The 21,647-nt window shown below is 42.4% G+C and overlaps 1 protein-coding gene across 1 annotated transcript in view; it reads left to right on the top strand.

Moving 5' to 3' along the window:
- LOC306978384 (protein tweety homolog 2-like) overlaps positions 1 to 21,647 on the top strand; it is a gene marked incomplete at its 3' end in the record, with an annotated part of 61,024 nt that overhangs the window by 17,659 nt on the left and 21,718 nt on the right. The window contains exon 2 of the mRNA XM_079576907.1: positions 16,418 to 16,593. Coding sequence (XP_079433033.1) covers positions 16,418 to 16,593 — 176 coding nt within the window. The remainder of the gene's footprint in view (positions 1 to 16,417; positions 16,594 to 21,647) is intronic.

Raw genomic sequence — 21,647 nt, forward strand, 5'->3', positions numbered from 1 at the left:
GTTGAATACCCAACTAAAAAATGATGGAAAAAAAATCTGATGACGTGAGGAAAAAGATCCTCTCGGTTCAGGCGGGAGTTAAGGGGTTGAAGAGACAGAGGCCTATTTCAAGACATTCACTACAGCCATTTTGAGAGAGACATTTTATACAAGGCAGTTATTCTAATTTACTGCATTTACAGACCAGCAGAAGGTTTGTCATCAGTGTAGTGTGATATAGACTGGTGCTATGGGACTGAAGAAAGCAGAACACCCCCTCTTTAACCACTTCGACTTTACCTAAATCTAAATCTTCTGGACTGGAGTTCACAGCCTTTAGGCCAGAGCGACGCCTCATTTGAAAGACCTACAAAACACCTACAGAAGTCAAGTTTTAGTCCTTTTTTATTTGAAATTTTTGAGAAGTTTTTGTTGTTTTGTTGCGTTTTTAGTAACTGTGATGAAGCCACAAAAAAGTGAAGCGGGAGTTTAGAGGTTCGTGACCTCTTAACTCCCGCCTGAACCGAGCACGTTTTCTCCAGTTTGGCTTTACCCCAAAAGCTTCTGGAAAAAAGCTGTGAAAATAGCGACAAAACTGAGATGAAAACAATGATGGAAATGGGACAAAAAAGTGAGAAAAAATTGCTGGATTTTTGTCATTATTTGCTGGATTTTTTTCACTTTTTTGTTGGATTTTTGTCATTTTTTTGCTTGATTTTTGTCTTTTTTTTGCTGGATTTTTATCATTTATTTGCTGGATTTTTGTCATTTTTTTGCTGGATTTTTGTCTTTTTTTGCTGGATTTTTGTCTTTTTTTGCTGGACTTTTGTCTTTTTTTTGCTGGATTTTTATCATTTATTTGCTGGATTTTTGTCATTTTTTTGTTGGATTTTTGTCATTTTTTTTGCTGGATTTTTGTCACTTTTTTTGCTGGATTTTTGTCACTTTTTTGCTGGATTTTTGTCTTTTTTTTGCTGGATTTTTGTCTTTTTTTTGCTGGATTTTTATCATTTATTTGCTGGATTTTTGTCATTTTTTTGCTGGATTTTTGTCACTTTTTTGCTGGATTTTAGTCAATTTACATCCTCACTTTCTTCTCATTTTCGTCTCGTTTTTTGTCGCTATTTCGAAGAAGCTTTTAGATTTGGAGAAAACACATTCAGGCGGGAGTTCAGAGGTTAAACGAACCACAGATCATTTTTATTCCCATTAGCCTGATTCAGATTGTTTAACAGTGAAATAATATAGAACTTTTGTCTGCAAAGTAAAAGAAACTGGCCGTGTTTGCTGAAAGCCTGGTTGCCTTGACCAGCGGGCGCGATGTCGCAATGGTTCTTGGGATACGGAGTTTCTATAGTCAGGAAGTGAATGATGTCACAGCCTTGTACCTTTGCCTTTTCTTCAACATGTCGTCTTCTTTTTGGATTGACTGTGGAGCTCTGTATTTGACCTGGTGGAGCCTCTGACACAGATCCTGGTCCGCCTGGTCCGCCTGCTCCGCCTGCTGGAGATATTTAAGGGACATTCCTTAATGAGCGGATCAGACTGGAATGTCTCCTCCTCCAGCTGCTCTCCTGATCACGGCTCATCGACAAGGCCATGGGAACCCAGGGTGCTGAGGGCGCTGCAGCACCCCCCGGTGGATAGTTTGTGAACTTCAGGCAATATTAACCCCTTAACTCCCGCCTGAACCGAGCACATTTTCTCCAGCTTTACCCCAATCCAAAAGCTTCTGGGAAAAAGGTGTGAAAATAGCGACAAAACTGAGACGAAAACAATGATGGAAATGTGAATTTTTTTTTACAAAAAATGACAAAAATTTGACAAAAAAAGTGAGAAAAAATGGACGAAAAAGTGATAAGAATTTTATTTAAAAAATGCGAATAATTTGACAAAAAAGTGACAAAAAATGTAGAAAAAATTACAAAAATGGACAAAAATTTGACAAAAAATGTAGAAAAATTTGACTAAAATTTTAAAAAAATGAGAAAAAATGGACGAAAAATTGAGAAAAAATGGACGAAAAAGTGACAAAAAATGGACGAAAAAGTGATACGAATTTAATTTAAAAAATGCAAATAATTTGACGAAAAAGTGACAAAAAATGTAGAAAAAATTACAAAAATGGACAAAAATTTGACAAAAAATTGAGAAAAATGTGACGAAAAATTGAGAAAAAATGGACGAAAAAGTTAGCCTGGCTAACACCAGACTAAAATCACAAGTGATATTTAGTCTGGGGACCACCAATTCATTTTCTCGTAGGAGAGGTGTGGTTTACGATCGTCCATAGTCGTTTATTGGGCGATACGAAAAAAAAAAAAAAAAAGTCTCTTGCGTCTGCACGTAGCCCCAGCCAATCGTATCATCGTATGAGATGACGTATGACGTACCCGCTGTAAACTTTTGAGCTAAATTATTTAGAACAAGGTCTAAAGCTTGATCAAAAAATACCATCGTGTCTGCTGCTGTCACGTTGGATCCGTAAATAAACTTTTTTTTTAATTATCCGTAAATAAACTACAAGCTTCCGTATATCGAATAGCGCGTCATCGTCTTGCCGTCCCTCCTCGCTCTGTGATTGGTTCCCAAATCCACCGGAGATTTGGCCATGGTCCCCAGGCTGTTGTGCAGTTCGAAATAATTCGAGCGCACTCAGCAGCCTGGTGTTAGCCAGGTTACGAAAAAGTGACAAAAAATGCGAATAATTTGACGAAAAACTGACAAAAAATTTACAAAAAATTTACAAAAAATGGACCAAAAAGTGATAAGAATTTAATTTTAAAAATGCGAATAATTTGACAAAAAAGTGACAAAAAATTGAGAAAAAATGGCAAAAAATGTACAAAAATTTGACGAAAAATTGAGAAAAAATGGATGAAAAAGTGTCAAAAAATGCGAATAATTTGATGAAAAACTGACAAAAAATTTACAAAAATTTGACAAAAAAGTGAGAAAAAATTGACGAAAATTTGACAAAAATGAGATGACTGCCCAACAAAAAAAGTGATCTAATGTGAGGAAAAAGATCCATTTAGTTTTGTAGGTCTTAGCTTTCAAATGAGGTGTTACACTGGCCTACAGGATTTGGGTAAAGCTGAACTGGAGAAAATGCTCTCGGTTCAGGCGGGAGTTAAGAGGTTAATAAATAGGATTTATGCACAGAAAAAGTATTTTGGGGGTAAATTTTGTCCCTCAGCGCCCCCTAACTACAACATCTTCCCACGGCTCTGCTCATCCATGATCTGTATTTGTCCCAGAGCTTCTACAGACCTGAGCAGGACACTTACTAGTTTAAAATCATTGCTTAAATCCTCCTCTTCACGTGACTCGGCTCCTCCTGGTCCCGTGAGTCTCACAAACAAAGGGAGTTACTTCAGTTTTCTTTTATTCCCTCGTCGAAAAGACTAAAGCTGGACTAAACGAGGCCGGGATGGAGTGAACTCTTCCTAAAGCCTGTCACAGTTTGAGCAGATGTAACTCAGACCTCAGCGTTAAATCAGAATCGTGTCTGTGATGAATCTCAGACTGATGTGACTGAGGTCGTCCACGCTCAGCGCTCGCCTCCCGCTCTTCACGCTCTTCACGCTCTGCTGTGACGGGGGAAACGCGAGGCCCGAGGGCTGTGTCTGCGGCTCATTAGCGGCTCCTCTTTGTGTCTTTGTGTCTTTGTGTCTTTGTGTCTTTGTGTCTGTGACGTGTGAAACTAAACAAAGACACAGAGAGACACATTAGTGACACAGGTTTGCTCAGAGGGATTGTAAACTATTCGTCGGGCTGCACCGGTTCATGGTTTAGGATTGGTGTATTGTACATGTTTTAGTGGAGTGAACCCCCCGGAGGAAACAGACACGTCGCTCGGACCTTTAGCTTGAGTTGTTAAATGATCGATAACTTCCTCTCAGACAAAAAGGCAATAATCCGTTCATGTAGAGTCTCAGGCTGTGTCCGAATGTCCATCCTAGTCCCTGACCCCTCATTCACTACACAGGCCCGCGCTATATAGTCACTGATTCTGTTGGCGATTCGGACACAAGCCACTACTTTCTCTGCGCTGCGGCTGCAGATATATTGTTGTTGTTTTTTATCTGAATTTATTTATTGTTACAAACGTTTATTTTATGAAACAGAACGACTATTTTGTCACTTTTACAGGCGTTTTATTTGACATTTAAATTAAAATTAAAACTATCGTTACGAAAAAAAGAAGAAAAGAAAAAAAGTCTCCCCAGCGTGAGCTCAGAGACGCCGAGAGTCGGGAGCCCGGTGTCCGAACACCAGCAGATTGAGCGACGACATCTGATAAAAGTTCAATAAACTCCGGGAATAAAGTATTTCTGTGATAAAAAACAAACTCAGAGACAGAGGAATATTTATGGATAAATACGAGTCAGACACTTTATATTTCACATGGATTTTACATGAATGGCTTGGATTATTCGAGAGGAAGCTGTCGGTCATTGAACAGCTCAAGCTAAAGGTTAGCAGCTAACGTTAGCATGAAGCTATCGGTCATTTAACAGCTCCAGCTAAAGGCTAGCAGCTAACGTTAGCATCTTTTCACCATAACCGTTTACGTTTAGGTCGTTTATTCATGAGAAACACAAACACACGACTGAAGCAGCTGATTTACTTCAGTCGTGTTTAGTTCACAGACCTGTCTCTGTCAGGCTCTTCTCCCACTCTCGCAATGCATTGTGGTCTATATTGACCCGTTTAGTGACCATCGATGCTCACTACTTTTCCAGATGCATTGAGGGAAATTTCGAGTGCACTACTTTTTTCTCTCTGGACATTCGGAGACCCCTACGACATGTGACCACTATATAATCACTATATAGTCACTATATAGTCACTATATAGTCACTATATAGTGACTATATAGTGACTATATAGTGACTATATAGTGATTATATAGGGGACGGTGTGGACATTCGGACACAGCCTCAGTCTGAGTCCGAGTCAGTGTTTAAGCTGCTCAAGACGTTAGCATGCTACCGGTTAGCAACTGTCAATGTCTTCAACAGGATAAACACATGTGTGGCCACATCTGTGAACCCTGAGGAAATATTATAACCGGGGTAACATCAGGCCCGGGGGCCAAATCCGGCCCTCCAGCACAGGACCTCTGGCCCCCAATATTATTATGCAAATAAGAGCTCAGACACCTGTTAAAGTAAGTCTTATAATGCGAGAAATAGTGTCAGTATTTTAAAAATGTCCCTCTTGGTCATGTATAATGTTAAACAGTGATTCTCTACTGGGGGGTCGGGGCCCAAAAGTGGGTCACGGAACCGTTTTCAGTGGGTCGCGAGTCTATGGGGAACTTTTATTTAATATTTTCCGTCTGAAACTACATGGAAACACGAACTGTCTGTTAAAGTGAATGTTATTGGGTTGTTTTGATCATAATTTCAGTCATAAAGGGAAATCTACTGCTTGTTCAACAAAAACTTGTGGAAAATACAATATTTTATACAATATATGACCAGGCAGAGCTTCCAGCGTCTGAACTGTAGTTTTATTTGGGTCCTGGGCTCGTCGTCCGAGGGTGATGGTGGATCCCAAAGCCCTGACACTTGGGAACCACTGATGTAAAACTTTGGCATTTGCACTAAATAGTTGTTTCCTTCAGGGACAGTGTTGAGGTTCGGCCCTTGGATGTTTTGGCGATGATGAAAATCGGCCTCCACAACGCAGACTTGCCTCCTCTGCTCTACAGTAGCAGCTCTGACCTCTGACCTCTGTCACATGATGCATCTGGAGGAGGAGGGTTGTGAGTGTGGGCCGTGCACAGTGAGACTGAAGTGCCCTCCGTCCAGAAAGACATGTTGGAGATGCTGGAAAATGGGAGACTTTTACATAATTCAGGCCTGCTCGTGTTGCACCTGCAGCAGGAGGAGGAGGAGAAGAAGAGGAAAAGCTGGAGTTTATCTTTAGACTCAGAGGAAGTAGGTCAGGAGCAGGTGGAGAGAAAACCGCAGCGGAGTCTGTGGAAGAAGCACATTTAGGAAAACTACCGTCGTCTGTGCGGAACATGGACAAACAAGGCCAAGAACTGGGTTAGAGCGGGAGGAGCTTCAGAGCAGGTGGTGCAAGACACGAACTCAGGGCCAGAGTCTGCGCTTCTGTGGAGTTTAGCTTCTCCGCAGTCTGTGTAGGTTTCCTCTGTGTCCCCGACCACCTTCTGGAGGAACATGCAGGGCAGGGGGAGGCAGGTTTTTGTCGTGGAGGGACGATTTTCATCATCCAAAACACCCAAACCACCCATCCATCTTCAAAGCCGTGGGAACCCAGGGTGCTGAGGGCGCTGCAGCACCCCCTGGTGGATAGTTTGTGAACTGCAGGCAATACTAACCCCTTAACTCCCACCTGAACCGAGCACATTTTCTCCAGCTTTACCCCAATCCAAAAGCTCCTGGGAAAAAGGTGTGAAAATAGCGACAAAACTGAGACGAAAACAAGGATGGAAATGTGAGAAAAGTGAGAAAACATTGACGAAAAAGTGACAAAACATTTAGAAAAAATTACAAAAATGGACAAAAAATTGACAAAAAAGTGAGAAAAAATGTACGAAAAATTGAGACAAAATGGACGAAAAAGTGACAAGAATTTAACAAAAAAATTTGAATAATTTGACGAAAAAGTGAGAAAAAAATGACGAAAATTTGACAAAAAATGCAAATAATTTGATGAAAAACTGGCAAAAAATTTACAAAAATTTGACAAAAAAGTCAAAAAAAAGTCACAAAAAAGTCACAAAAAAGTCACAAAAATGAGTCGAATGCCCAACAAAAAAAAAGTGATGAAAAAAAATCTGACGTGAAGAAAAAGATCCATTTAGTTTTGTAGGTCTTTCAAGTGAGGCGTTACACTGGCCTACAGGATTTGGGTAAAGCTGAACTGGAGAAAATGCTCTCGGTTCAGGCGGGAAATGTGAAAAAAGTGAGAAAACATTGACGAAAAAGTTACAAAAACTGTAGAAAAAATGACAAAAATTTGACAAAAAAAGTGAGAAAAAATGGACGAAAAAGTGATAAGAATTTAATTTAAAAAATGCGAATAATTTGACGAAAAAGTGACAAAACATTTAGAAAAAATTACAAAAATGGACAAAAAATTGACAAAAAAGTGAGAAAAAATGGACGAAAAATTGAGACAAAATGGACGAAAAAGTGATAAGAATTTAACAAAAAAATGTGAATAATTTGACGAAAAAGTGAAAAAAAATTTAGAAAAAATTGACAAAAAAGTGAGAAAAAATGGACGAAAATTTGACAAAAAATGCAAATAATTTGATAAAAAACTGGCAAAAAATTTACAAAAAATTGACAAAAAAGTCACAAAAAAGTCACGAAAATTTGACAAAAATGAGTCGACTGCCCAACAAAAAAAAGTGATGGAAAAAAATCTGACGTGAAGAAAAAGATCCATTTAGTTTTGTAGGTCTTTCAAATGAGGCGTTACACTGGCCTACAGGATTTGGGTAAAGCTGAACTGGAGAAAATGCTCTCGGTTCAGGCGTGAGTTAAGAGGTTCATAAACAGGATTTATGCACAGAAAAAGTATTTTGGGGGTACATTTTGTCCCTCATCGCCCCCTAACTAAAACATCTTCCCACGGCTCTGTCCATCTTCTTCCACTTGTCCGTTGCCGGGTCATGGGGGCTGTTGGAGTTGCACCAGCCCCTATAGCGCCTCCTGCAGGTGGTGGGTCCACAGGAGGACGGCCTCACGATTAACCGGGCCTGTTGGTCTCTCATAAGGAGCTTCTGAACCGCTCTTTGTCTAACCCGTCACCTATAGGACCTGAGACCCTACACCAGGATCATTCGGGCTCAAACCCTCCACCACGTTAAGGTGGCGGCTCCAGGAGGGGATGATGTCATTTGTCATATATCGTATAAAATATTGTATTTCTGAAATTATGATCAAAACAACTCAATAACAGTTAGTGTTTCTGTGCAGTTTCATATGGAAAATGTTGAATAAAAGTTCCCCATAGACTCACGACCCACTGAAAATGGTTCCGTGACCCACTTTTGGGCCCCGACCCCCCAGTAGAGAATCACTGTTTACCATTATATTTGACCAAGCGGGACATTTTTAAAATACTGAATATTTCTCGTATTACTCGCAGCACTTTAACAAGTATTTTATCTCTTATTTGCATAATATATTTCTCAAAATCATCTTGGGGGCCAGAGGTTCTGTGCTGGAGGGCTGGATTTGGCCCCCGGGCCTGACGTTGCCGACCCCTGATGTAAGAGGAGGAACATACTTAGGTTTAACATGTTTAAACTCTGTATAATCCCTTTAACAAGTACCAGGCTGTCCCACATGAGGGATAAGACACTTTGCCACAGTTTCTCCAACATAACGGATGTTTTTGTAAAATCTAGAAATGATCAGAGGTTCTAATTCTTTCCATAAATTGCTGTCGATGCTGATCCCTCACATCCTCCCGTGCTCCATCATCCATAATAATATTCAATTCCAGCTGCCGAGTTTTTAGCTCAGTCCCTCGGCTCAGTCGTCGGGATCCGGACAGAAATACCCTCTTCTTTAATCTCACTCATGTCCCTTCCTGGGCTCCGTATACTTCCTGCAAATAAGACTTTATATTTATGTCAAATGGAGGGATGTGTTTGAACGCTGTTGGACCAAGAGCTGAAAACAGTCAAACGATGGATCAATTTAACCTCTTAACTCCCGCCTGAACCGAGAGGAGCTTTTTCCTCACGGCATCAGATTGTTTTTCCATCATTTTTTTGTTGGGTATTCAACTCATTTATGTCAAATTTTTGTAATTTTTTGTCACATTTTTGGTCAAATTTTTGTCACATTTTGGTAATTTTTTATCACATTTTATGTCACTTTTTTGTCATTTTTTTGTCATTTTTTATCAAATTTTTATCAAATTTTTTGTCACTTTTTTGTCATTTTTTTGTCATTTTTTTGTCAATTTTTATCAATTTTTTTGTCATTTTTATCACATTTTTTATCACATTTTTTAGTAATTTTTTTGTAATTTTTTGTAATTTTTTGTCAATTTTTTGTCAATTTTTTGTCAATTTTTGTAATTGTTTTGTCACATTTTTGTAATTTTTTATCACATTTTTTGTCATTTTTTTGTCCCTTTTTTGTCATTTTTTCACATTTTTTGTCTTTTTTTTTTCATTTTTTATCACCTTTTTTATCGCATTTTTTTGTCATTTTTTGTCATTTTTTGTCATTTTTTATCACATTTTTGTCACTTTTTTGTCACATTTTTGGTCAAATTTTTGTCACATTTTGGTAATTTTATATCACATTTTTTGTCACTTTTTTGTCATTTCTTTGTCATTTTTTATCAAATTTTTTGTCATTTTTTGTCATTTTTATCACATTTTTTTGTAATTTTTTTTTAATTTTTTGTAATTTTTTGTCAATTTTTTGTCAATTTTTTTGACAATTTTTTTGTCAATTTTTTTTAATTTTTTGTCAAATTTTGGTAATTTTTTATCACATTTTTTGTCCCTTTTTTGTCATTTTTTCACATTTTTTGTCTTTTTTTTTTTCATTTTTTATCGCCTTTTTTATCACATTTTTGTCACTTTTTATCACATTTTTGTCACTTTTTTGTCACATTTTTGTCACATTTCCATCATTGTTTTCGTCTCAGTTCTGTTGCTATTTTCACACCTTTTTTCCAGAAGCTTTTGGGAGTTAAGGGGTTGAAACTGGCTCAGAATTACAAAATGAAGATGAGAATGAACTGTAAAGGCATTTCCTTCGTTACTCTCTGCCCCGGATCCGTCCTTATTGTGACTTTGATTAGATTACGGATCATTTTGCTGCAGCTGCTTCTGTTTTCCTCTAATATCCTGTTATTTGGTCCCAGCCTGTGCCTCGGTTCAGAATCACAAGACTCGGGCGTCACATGATCTCCATTCAGCGCAGAACTGTCCCCTCTCTGTCTGTGGGACTCAGACCTGATCCACACAAAACACGCTCAGCCAATCAAACGTCTTTCCATAAATGTTCACGTCACGCTCGATTATGGAACTTTTCAACTAGAATAAAAATCCTGTAGGTTTTTGTTCCTTGTTAACCTCTTACCACCCGCCTAAACCCAATGCCTTCTGTCCTCTTTGGCTAAACGCCTGTGTAGCACCTCATTTGAAAGCGAAGACCCACAAACTGATCTTTTTCCTCGCGTTATTGTTGTGTTGTGTCACCTTTTTATGTTTTTTTTTGGGGAGTTTTTGTCACTTTTTTGTTGAATTTTTGTAAATTTTTTGTTGAATTTTTGTCACATTTTTGTCACATTTTTGTTGAATTTTTGTTGAGTTTTTGTTGATTTTTTGTCACTTTTTAGTTGAATTTTTGTTGAATTTGTGTTGATTTTTTTGTCACTTTTTAGTTGAATTTTTGTCACATTTTTGTTGATTTTTGTCACTTTTTAGTTTAATTTTTTGTCACTTTTTGTCACATTTTTGTTGAATTTTTGTCACATTTTTGTTGAATTTTTGTCACATTTTTGTCACATTTTTGTTGATTTTTTGTTGAGTTTTTGTTGATTTTTTGTTGAGTTTTTGTCACTTTTTAGTTGAATTTTTGTTGAATTTGTGTTGATTTTTTTGTCACTTTTTAGTTGAATTTTTGTCACATTTTTGTTGAATTTTTGTCACATTTTTGTTGAATTTTTGTCACATTTTTGTCACATTTTTGTTGAATTTTTGTCACATTTTTGTTGAATTTTTGTCACATTTTGTTGAATTTTTGTCACATTTTGTTGAATTTTTGTCACATTTTGTTGAATTTTTGTTGAATTTTTGTCACATTTTTGTTGAATTTTTGTCACATTTTTGTTGAATTTTTGTCACATTTTTGTTGAACTTTTGTCACATTTTTGTCACATTTTTGTCACATTTTTATCGCATTTTTGTCACATTTTGTCGCGTTTACATCCTTGTTTTCTTCTCATTTTTGTGGCTGTTTTGGTGCTTTTTTCCCCAAGCAGCTTTCTGATTAGGGTAAAGCCAGGTGGGAGTTAAGAGGTTAATCGACGTCAGAGCCGAAGCGCTGCGTGTTACTTTTGTTTGCTCTCCTTGTTGCGGTTATTTATAATCCTGAGTCTGAATCACCTCCGTCAGTTCAGGACGTCCCAGAGGAAAACAGACGGAGGATCAAACGGCTCGCTCTCTGTGAGGACGAGCTGAGGAGGAGCGAGAGGATAAATCCACCGGAGAAGGACAGATTCTGGTCTTTACTGATTTAAGACCATGAACAGTGTATTAAAGATGATTTTGTTAGGAGGTCAGAGGTCATTTTCACACTTAGACCATGACACAGCTGAACCAGATAAAGGCGTAATTAGTGACTGACAGGAACGTATGAGATGGATTTAGTGTTTGCTAAATGTTTGTAGAGGAGAGTGAGCAGCTAGGTTAGCTACTGTTAATAACATATGAGCTTTACATTTCTATTGGAAACGGTTAAGGCTATTCATCATTTTCAGGCGTACATAAAATGATCCTGCATTGAAGCATATTTGTCTGGATTAGTAAAGTCAAACATAAAAGTTTGAGTTGGGGGGGCCCAGGTGTGAGCGACTCCACCGCAGCTGTTTCCATAAACAGTTGAGCTGGTTGAGCTAGCTAGCTTTAGCTTCAGGTTAAGGCGAGACACTGCAGGTGAAGAGGGAAAAAATGTATATTTACAGATATCAATTTGAAACTGTTGCTGTCGATCACTGGCATAAATGTGAGAAAAAAATACATGGCAAGTTTTCTGTCATTTTATCTTTTCATACAAGAACAAGGTGTTTTATGCCTAAAAATGCCCCAAATTTCCCATCTTTTCGGCGACGAAATCTGAATAATGGACAGAGCTACATTCAAATTTATGGTTTCATTTTATTGATGAATGAGTTGCCAAGACTTTTTCACAGGGGGTTTAGGATTTCTTGTTTAGTTTTAAAATAAACTGTTTTTTAGTGGAAACATTTGTAAAAATGTAATTCTCGCCTTATTTTTTGACATTCAAAACTCAATAAATGGGGCTTAAGGGATTAAATAATAAAAAATCCCTCTGAAAAAATCTTCCAAATATTGTTCAGTCCAAGGCTGGAAAATGTGAAGTCTTTAGGTCCGACTGACGTGGACATAGTGTCGCCACAATGACAGAAACATGTGTTTGGAGAAAAAGGGCCTTGAAATTGTGTTCTCCCATATAAGTCTATGGGGGAACATTGAATCAGCGCAATATTTAAACATGTTATTGTGAAGATTTGGCATGTTTTCTGTTTCCGGGTGAAAGCTTGTATGTTCAGAGACAGATTTGGCCCAAAACCTGAAAACTGAAAAAAATTGAGTTTTGCCTGTAGTGTCTCCCCTTAAACCTTGTAAAAGGTAAATAACTCCTGCCCACGAGTGCCGCATATCGGTGTTTCCTTCCAGGGAAAAGTGTTTCCGGGTTAGTCCTGTTGTGTTGTGATTCTGTGCTGATGTTGTGTCGTTGAGCCTGACTGAGATCCTCGTAATAGCTGCGGAGAATGACTCGCTCTGAGACCAGCCTTCAGTGACCGGCTAATAACCCACACAAAATAGTCCCGTAGTCTGGCAGATTTAGTGAGTTTAGTCAATGAAAAACACATTTATTATAAATGTTAGGTTTGTGGGACCCTGGTATAAGCGGATTAAACAACGAGGAGCCGCGTTAGACGTTATAATGCAGGAGGAACAACACTGTGTCGGGCGTTAGAACCGACTAATGCAGCTCCGAGGTGTTTAATCCTTACTTAACCTTCCTCCTCCTCCTCCTCCGACGCTGGTGTTCCTCAGTGTCCTCTCTCCTGTTAACCTCTCTCCTCCTCCTCCTCAGACCCTGGTGTTCCTCAGTCTCCTCTCTCCTGTTAACCTCTCTCCTCCTCCTCCTCAGACCCTGGTGTTCCTCAGTCTCCTCTCTCCCTTTAACCTCTCTCCTCCTCCTCCTCAGACCCTGGTGTTCCTCAGTCTCCTCTCTCCTGTTAACCTCTCTCCTCCTCCTCCTCCTCAGACCCTGGTGTTCCTCAGTCTCCTCTCTCCTGTTAACCTCTCTCCTCCTCAGACCCTGGTGTTCCTCAGTCTCCTCTCTCCTGTTAACCTCTCTCCTCCTCCTCCTCAGACCCTGGTGTTCCTCAGTCTCCTCTCTCCCTTTAACCTCTCTCCTCCTCCTCCTCAGACCCTGGTGTTCCTCAGTCTCCTCTCTCCTGTTAGCCTCTCTCCTCCTCCTCCTCCTCAGACCCTGGTGTTCCTCAGTCTCCTCTCTCCTGTTAACCTCTCTCCTCCTCAGACCCTGGTGTTCCTCAGTGTCCTCTCTCCTGTTAACCTCTCTCCTCCTCCTCCTCAGACCCTGGTGTTCCTCAGTGTCCTCTCTCCTGTTAACCTCTCTCCTCCTCCTCCTCAGACCCTGGTGTTCCTCAGTCTCCTCTCTCCCTTTAACCTCCTCCTCCTCCTCAGACCCTGGTGTTCCTCAGTCTCCTCTCTCCCGTTAACCTCTCTCCTCCTCCTCCTCAGACCCTGGTGTTCCTCAGTCTCCTCTCTCCCGTTAACCTCTCTCCTCCTCCTCCTCAGACCCTGGTGTTCCTCAGTGTCCTCTCTCCCGTTAACCTCTCTCCTCCTCAGACCCTGGTGTTCCTCAGTGTCTCCTCTCTCCTGTTAACCTCTCTCCTCCTCCTCCTCAGACCCTGGTGTTCCTCAGTCTCCTCTCTCCCTTTAACCTCTCTCCTCCTCCTCCTCCTCAGACGCTGGTGTTCCTCAGTCTCCTCTCTCCCGTTAACCTCTCTCCTCCTCCTCCTCCTCAGACGCTGGTGTTCCTCAGTCTCCTCTCTCCTGTTAACCTCTCTCCTCCTCCTCCTCCTCAGACCCTGGTGTTCCTCAGTGTCCTCTCTCCCGTTAACCTCTCTCCTCCTCAGACCCTGGTGTTCCTCAGTGTCCTCTCTCCTGTTAACCTCTCTCCTCCTCCTCCTCAGACCCTGGTGTTCCTCAGTCTCCTCTCTCTCCTGTTAACCTCTCTCCTCCTCCTCCTCCTCAGACCCTGGTGTTCCTCAGTGTCCTCTCTCCTGTTAACCTCTCTCCTCCTCCTCCTCAGACCCTGGTGTTCCTCAGTCTCCTCTCTCTCCCGTTAACCTCTCTCCTCTCCTCCTCCTCCTCCTCCTCAGACCCTGGTGTTCCTCAGTGTCCTCTCTCCCGTTAACCTCTCTCCTCTCTCCTCCTCAGACCCTGATGTTCCTCTGTGTCCTCTCTCCCTTTAACCTCTCTCCTCCTCCTCCTCCTCAGACCCTGGTGTTCCTCAGTGTCCTCTCTCCCGTTAACCTCTCTCCTCTCTCCTCCTCAGACCCTGATGTTCCTCTGTGTCCTCTCTCCCTTTAACCTCTCTCCTCCTCCTCCTCCTCAGACCCTGGTGTTCCTCAGTCTCCTCTCTCCTGTTAACCTCTCTCCTCCTCCTCCTCAGACCCTGGTGTTCCTCAGTGTCCTCTCTCCCGTTAACCTCTCTCCTCCTCCTCCTCCTCAGACCCTGGTGTTCCTCAGTGTCCTCTCTCCCGTTAACCTCTCTCCTCTCTCCTCCTCAGACCCTGATGTTCCTCTGTGTCCTCTCTCCCTTTAACCTCTCTCCTCCTCCTCCTCCTCAGACCCTGGTGTTCCTCAGTGTCCTCTCTCTCGTTAACCTCTCTCCTCCTCCTCCTCAGACCCTGGTGTTCCTCAGTCTCCTCTCTCTCCTGTTAACCTCTCTCCTCCTCCTCCTCAGACCCTGGTGTTCCTCAGTGTCCTCTCTCTCATTAACCTCTCTCCTCCTCCTCCTCCTCAGACCCTGGTGTTCCTCAGTGTCCTCTCTCCTGTTAACCTCTCTCCTCCTCCTCCTCAGACCCTGGTGTTCCTCAGTCTCCTCTCTCCCGTTAACCTCTCTCCTCCTCAGACCCTGGTGTTCCTCAGTGTCCTCTCTCTCCTGTTAACCTCTCTCCTCCTCAGACGCTGGTGTTCCTCAGTGTCCTCTCTCTCGTTAACCTCTCTCCTCCTCCTCAGACCCTGGTGTTCCTCAGTGTCCTCTCTCTCGTTAACCTCTCTCCTCCTCCTCAGACCCTGGTGTTCCTCAGTGTCCTCTCTCCCGTTAACATCTCTCCTCCTCCTCCTCAGACCCTGGTGTTCCTCAGTGTCCTCTCTCTCGTTAACCTCTCTCCTCTCTCCTCCTCCTCCTCAGACCCTGGTGTTCCTCAGTGTCCTCTCTCCCGTTAACCTCTCTCCTCCTCCTCCTCCTCAGACCCTGGTGTTCCTCAGTCTCCTCTCTCTCGTTAACCTCTCTCCTCCTCAGACCCTGGTGTTCCTCAGTCTCCTCTCTCTCGTTAACCTCTCTCCTCCTCCTCCTCCTCAGACCCTGGTGTTCCTCAGTCTCCTCTCTCCCGTTAACCTCTCTCCTCCTCCTCCTCAGACCCTGGTGTTCCTCAGTCTCCTCTCTCCCGTTAACCTCTCTCCTCCTCCTCCTCAGACCCTGGTGTTCCTCAGTCTCCTCTCTCGTTAACCTCTCTCCTCCTCCTCCTCAGACGCTGGTGTTCCTCAGTCTCCTCTCTCCCTTTAACCTCTCTCCTCCTCCTCCTCAGACCCTGGTGTTCCTCAGTCTCCTCTCTCTCGTTAACCTCTCTCCTCCTCCTCCTCAGACCCTGGTGTTCCTCAGTCTCCTCTCTCCCTTTAACCTCTCTCCTCCTCCTCCTCAGACCCTGGTGTTCCTCAGTCTCCTCTCTCTCGTTAACCTCTCTCCTCCTCCTCCTCAGACCCTGGTGTTCCTCAGTCTCCTCTCTCCCTTTAACCTCTCTCCTCTCTCCTCCTCAGACCCTGGAGTTCCTCAGTCTCCTCTCTCTCGTTAACCTCTCTCCTCTCTCCTCCTCAGACCCTGGTGTTCCTCAGTCTCCTCTCTCTCGTTAACCTCTCTCCTCTCTCCTCCTCAGACCCTGGAGTTCCTCAGTCTCCTCTCTCTCGTTAACCTCTCTCCTCTCTCCTCCTCCTCAGACCCTGGTGCTCTTCTGTCAGTCTCCTCTCTCCTGTTAACCTCTCTCCTCCTCCTCCTCCTCCTCAGACGCTGGTGTTCCTCAGTCTCCTCTCTCCTGTTAACCTCTCTCCTCCTCCTCCTCCTCAGACCCTGGTGTTCCTCAGTCTCCTCTCTCCCGTTAACCTCTCTCCTCTCTCCTCCTCAGACCCTGGTGTTCCTCAGTCTCCTCTCTCTCGTTAACCTCTCTCCTCCTCCTCAGACTCTGGTGTTCCTCAGTCTCCTCTCTCTCATTAACCTCTCTCCTCCTCCTCCTCCTCAGACCCTGGTGTTCCTCAGTCTCCTCTCTCTCGTTAACCTCTCTCCTCCTCCTCCTCCTCAGACCCTGGTGTTCCTCAGTCTCCTCTCTCTCGTTAACCTTCCTCTCTCCTCCTCAGACCCTGGTGTTCTTCGGCTGCCTGGCGGCCGCCTGCCTCGGCCTGAACCTCCTGTGTTTGGCCGTGTACCTGAGCTGCCTCTGCTGCTGCCGCCCCGACGAGCCGGACCAGGACGAGAAGAAGCCGCGGAGCTGCTGCGTGACGTGGACGGCCGTGACCGCCGGCCTCCTGACCTGGTGAGGGACCGCGGTCATGACCTCCATACTTCATGTACAGCAGATGTTTTATCCGTCATAACATCTGAGCTTCGAGATGAACTTCTGTTGTTGAACATCGCGGAGCTCAGTTATGTTTCAGCTTCATCAGCAACAACAAACAACAAACTTCTTATTCGTTATCTGATAAACGAGTCCCTCTCACTCTTTCTCCGAGTTCAGCTTTTGTTTTATGAAACCCTGCCTCATATTAACATGAAAACCTGCTGTAAAGACGTTGCATTTAGACGGAGTTTAAAACAAAAGTTTCATCGACTAAATCTAAGTGAATATGAACATGTTAAGTTAAAGTGCAACTAAACGGGCGTGGCAGAGCCTTTCCGATCTGACAGGACTGACAGATGCTGTTACCGCTGTCACCACTGTGCGCAAGGTTTATTTTTTCGTAGGAGAGTTGGTACATTCTCATGACTTGTGATTGCAACTAGTGATGCGGGTCAGGGTTTTTTTCAACCCGCGGGTCCCGCATTTGGAGCAGGTTCTAACCCGCCCCAGCCCGCCCCGCAACGTTGTTCTATTTTTACAACCCGCCCCGCCCCGCACCTGCAACCATTAAATATTACGCGTTACAAATATGATCCGTATGAACAGGACCGGTGTAGCGATTTCAAACTACCCCCCATTCACCTTACCCCCGGTACTTTGAAATTGATTTCAAATTACCCCCCGGGGGTAACCTGAAACTGATTTCAAGTTACCCCCCCTGATTTCAGATTACCCCCGCCACAATATGTATTGTTTGTTTGGCACGGCTGTGTTAAATAGAAAATGCCCGGATGTTAATTGCTAATAATAGCTACAACTCTCGTAACTTTTCATCTGGTAAGGTTAGCTTTAGCTCGTAAACTCCACTATCCTTAAGGTTAGGGCTAAGGTAAGGTTAGCTTTAGTTCGTAAACTCCACTATCCTTAAGGTTAGGGCTAATGTAAGGTTAGCTTTAGCTCGTAAACTCCACTATCCTTAAGGTTAGGGCTAAGGTAAGGTTAGCTTTAGTTCGCAAACTCCACTATCCTTAAGGTTAGGGCTAAGGTAAGGTTAGCTTTAGTTCGGAAACTCCACTATCCTTAAGGTTAGGGCTAAGGTAAGGTTAGCTTTAGTTCGGAAACTCCACTATCCTTAAGGTTAGGGCTAAGGTAAGGTTAGCTTTAGTTCGCAAACTCCACTGTCCTTAAGTTTAGGGCTAATGTAAGGTTAGCTTTAGCTCGTAAACTCCACTATCCTTAAGGTTAGGGCTAAGGTAAGGTTAGCTTTAGTTCGCAAACTCCACTATCCTTAAGTTTAGGGCTAATGTAAGGTTAGCTTTAGTTCGCAAACTCCACTATCCTTAAGTTTAGGGCTAATGTAAGGTTAGCTTTAGTTCGCAAACTCCACTGTCCTTAAGTTTAGGGCTAATGTAAGGTTAGCTTTAGTTCGTAAACTCCACTATCCTTAAGTTTAGGGCTAATGTAAGGTTAGCTTTAGTTCGCAAACTCCACTATCCTTAAGTTTAGGGCTAATGTAAGGTTAGCTTTAGCTCGTAAACTCCACTATCCTTAAGGTTAGGGCTAATGTAAGGTTAGCTTTAGTTTGTAAACTCCACTATCCTTAAAGTTACGGCTCCAACTGCGGGTCCTGTAAGGTATTTTATGGATGAAGAAAGCAGTTGAGAGGGGGGGTAATCTGAAATCAGGGGGGGTAGCTTGAAATCGCGTTCATCTTACCCCCGGGGGTAACTTGAAACTGATTTCAAATTACCGGGGGGTAGCCTGAAATGGGGGGTAGTTTAAAATCTTTACACCGGCATGTCATCGCGCTCTCTCTCTCTCTCTCTCCCTCCGAAGAGCACTGGGCAAGAGGGAGAGAGGAAGAGCAGAGGTCGGCCTAACGCGAAGTCACCACAGTCGCACATACGGTGGAAAACAGGACACGTGAGCTCCACAAAAGCGTTCTCTGGATCACAAGCTGCAAAACGCTGCTTGTTTTATGAAAATCCGACGTATATTTACGCCAAAAACCTGCTGTAAAGACGACGGTGGAACCCGCAACCCGCGCATCACTAGTAGCAACTATCCTACGAAAAAAAATTAAAAAAAGATCGCCGCTGGTAGATACTCGCTCGCTGTCAGTGACTGCGAACAGAGACAGAGCATCGCACAGTAGCTTTTCTAAGGGATTTATTCCTCTACTCCACCTCAGCCCAAGTGTGAGCATCGCAGGGGCGCCATCTACTGGTTTGACTCATGAGCTCAGGCGGTGTGTGCGCGACGCGTGTCCTGGTTGCTGCGTGACGGAGGCGGAGGCGTGTGTGGGCGGGGCCACAGAGGCGTGTGTGGGCGGGGCCACAGAGGCGTGTGTGGGCGGGGCCACAGAGGCGTGTGTGGGCGGGGCCACAGAGGCACAGAGGCAGAACTGATGAGGTTTTGTGGACGCCGTGGACACACTCTCCTCCAACCACAAAATATCAAATGTAGTTGCTGCGTGAAACCAGTAGGGGGCGCTAACCCTGTGGTTTTAGACACTAAAATGAGATTTTGAACAAGTTTGCACCAAATGTCAACATATTGACTGGGACATGTAGCTGACTCTATTCAACAACCATTTGGCCCGTTTATCAGCAAAACAAAGTGGATTTGGTGTTTAGTTACTCTTTAAGCAAGAACTTGGAGAATTCAATTGCTTTGGGATGTATCTGCAGAACAATCCAGACCAGTGGTTCTCAACCTTTTGGAGCCGCAACCCCCATTATAACCGGTAAAGGGATTTGTGACCCTCCGCCCGGGTCACACCTTGAGAAATATGAACATTAGCCGACATGATTCTTAAAAACCAAAGAAGAAAAACAAATGGCTGAAATAAAATTCATCAAACTGCGAACAAGTTACTCTGGTAGAATGACAAACACATGCTACAATAAAACATTACATTATATGCTAATGAAAATATGTATATTTTATCTAAATGATCTGGCGACGCCCCAAATTTGTCTCGCGACCCCCAGGTTGAGAACCACTGATCTAGACCATTTTTCATGATATTTGTAGGAAGCTATACAGAGGCTAGTTTGGATCAAAATCACTGATTTTTTTTTCAAGAAAGGGAGATAATCTCTCTCACTCCTCTCCTCCTCTCTCCTCTCTCTCCCCTCATTTACCCCTGTCCTCTCCTATTCTCTCTCCTCTCTCTCCTCTCTCTCCTCTCTCTCCTCTCTCTCCTCTCTCTCCTCTCTCTCCTCTCTCCTGAAATGATCTGATCGATTTATGTGCCTTGTTTTAGTCCAGTTATTCTGACTTTTCCCCCTGAGCTCCGGCCGTCATTTGCTCCAGACGAATCGTGCAGCTTTAGTAACGTTCCTTCATCCGGAGGGAAACTTTCAGCACAAATGTTCAAACAAACAGATGAATAATAAACGCTACACTTTCCCAGCCTCATTTAAAGCAGCTCAGTTTCCCCCATTTTCTCCCCCCAGAAAATGTTCTTCCCTAAACCTTTTCTAAAGTCTCCGGGCGTCTCTTTCAGCCTCGACAATCCCCGAGCTGCACAAACCTCTTTATTTCGGTTTCAGAGCTTCTTTTTGAAAGCGTTTTGTGATGAAATCTCACACAGACAAAGCCCGGAGGAGACCAGACGTCCTGTGAGAACGTCTGAGAGGAACATCTTCTTCAGCCCGAGCGGTGAAATGAAGCGCCGGTTATGTCACCGGCTCCGTGGCCTCTTCGCTTTAATTTCATTTCCCTAAAAAACATGTGACTGTCAGCTCCGAGTTGATCCGATTACAGCCGAGCCGCGTCAGCGAGAAGCGGCTCCTCGTTCAGAAACGCAGAAACTAAATGTGTCGAAGGAGGAAAACCCGGGGGTCAAAGGGCAGATGTTGCTCCAGTGAAGGAACACGGTTTGAGTAAAGTCCAGATCCTCAGCTCTGGAGCAGATTCACTTTCTTTTCTTTGGTCAAAACTGTTTTTTCTTCTTCAACGATGACAAAATCATTAAAAAAAACACACACAAAAACAAACCCGGGCACCCTGAACAAAATATGCTCAGCACGAGGAAGTACTTAAAGGAAAAGGCCAGTGTTTTACAGACTGAGATGTTCTTACCTGAGCTTAGATGAGTTGATGTGTACCCGTCTGGTCTTAACACGTGTCCTCAGTCACGTAACAAGACCAAACATGTTGTTAGCATTTAGCCTCTCCTCCTGGGGGGTGAAGTTAGAAACTACCAAGCTCTTCCATGTTTTTCCAGTTTAACCTCTTGCCACCCGCCTGAACCAAATGCATTCTGTCCTCTTTGGCCATTATGTAGGCCTGTGTAACACCTCATTTGAAATTTATTTTTATTTTTTTAAGTTTTTGTCACTTTTTTGTTGAATTTTTGACACTTTTTTGTTGAATTTTTGACACTTTTTTGTTGAATTTTTGTCACTTTTTTGTTGAATTTTTGTCACTTTTTTGTTGAATTTTTATCACTTTTTTGTTGAATTTTTATCACTTTTTTGTTAAGTTTTTGTCACTTTTTTGTTGAATTTTTATCACTTTTTAGTTGAATTTTTGACACTTTTTTGTTGAATTTTTGTCACTTTTTTGGTTGAATTTTTGTAACTTTTTGTTGAATTTTTATCACTTTTTTGTTGAATTTTTGTCACTTTTTTGTTAAGTTTTTGTCACTTTTTTGTTGAATTTTTATCACTTTTTTGTTGAATTTTTGTCACTTTTTTGTTGAATTTTTATCACTTTTTTGTTGAATTTTTATCACTTTTTTGTTAAGTTTTTGTCACTTTTTTGTTGAATTTTTATCACTTTTTAGTTGAATTTTTGACACTTTTTTGTTGAATTTTTGTAACTTTTTGTTGAATTTTTATCACTTTTTTGTTGAATTTTTATCACTTTTTTGTTGAATTTTTATCACTTTTTTGTTGAATTTTTATCACTTTTTTGTTGAATTTTTGTCACTTTTTTGGTTGAATTTTTGTAACTTTTTGTTGAATTTTTATCACTTTTTTGTTGAATTTTTGTCACTTTTTTGTTAAGTTTTTGTCACT

This window comes from Gobius niger (genome assembly GCF_951799975.1).
Source record: "Gobius niger genome assembly, chromosome: 19".
Taxonomy (NCBI): domain Eukaryota; kingdom Metazoa; phylum Chordata; class Actinopteri; order Gobiiformes; family Gobiidae; genus Gobius; species Gobius niger.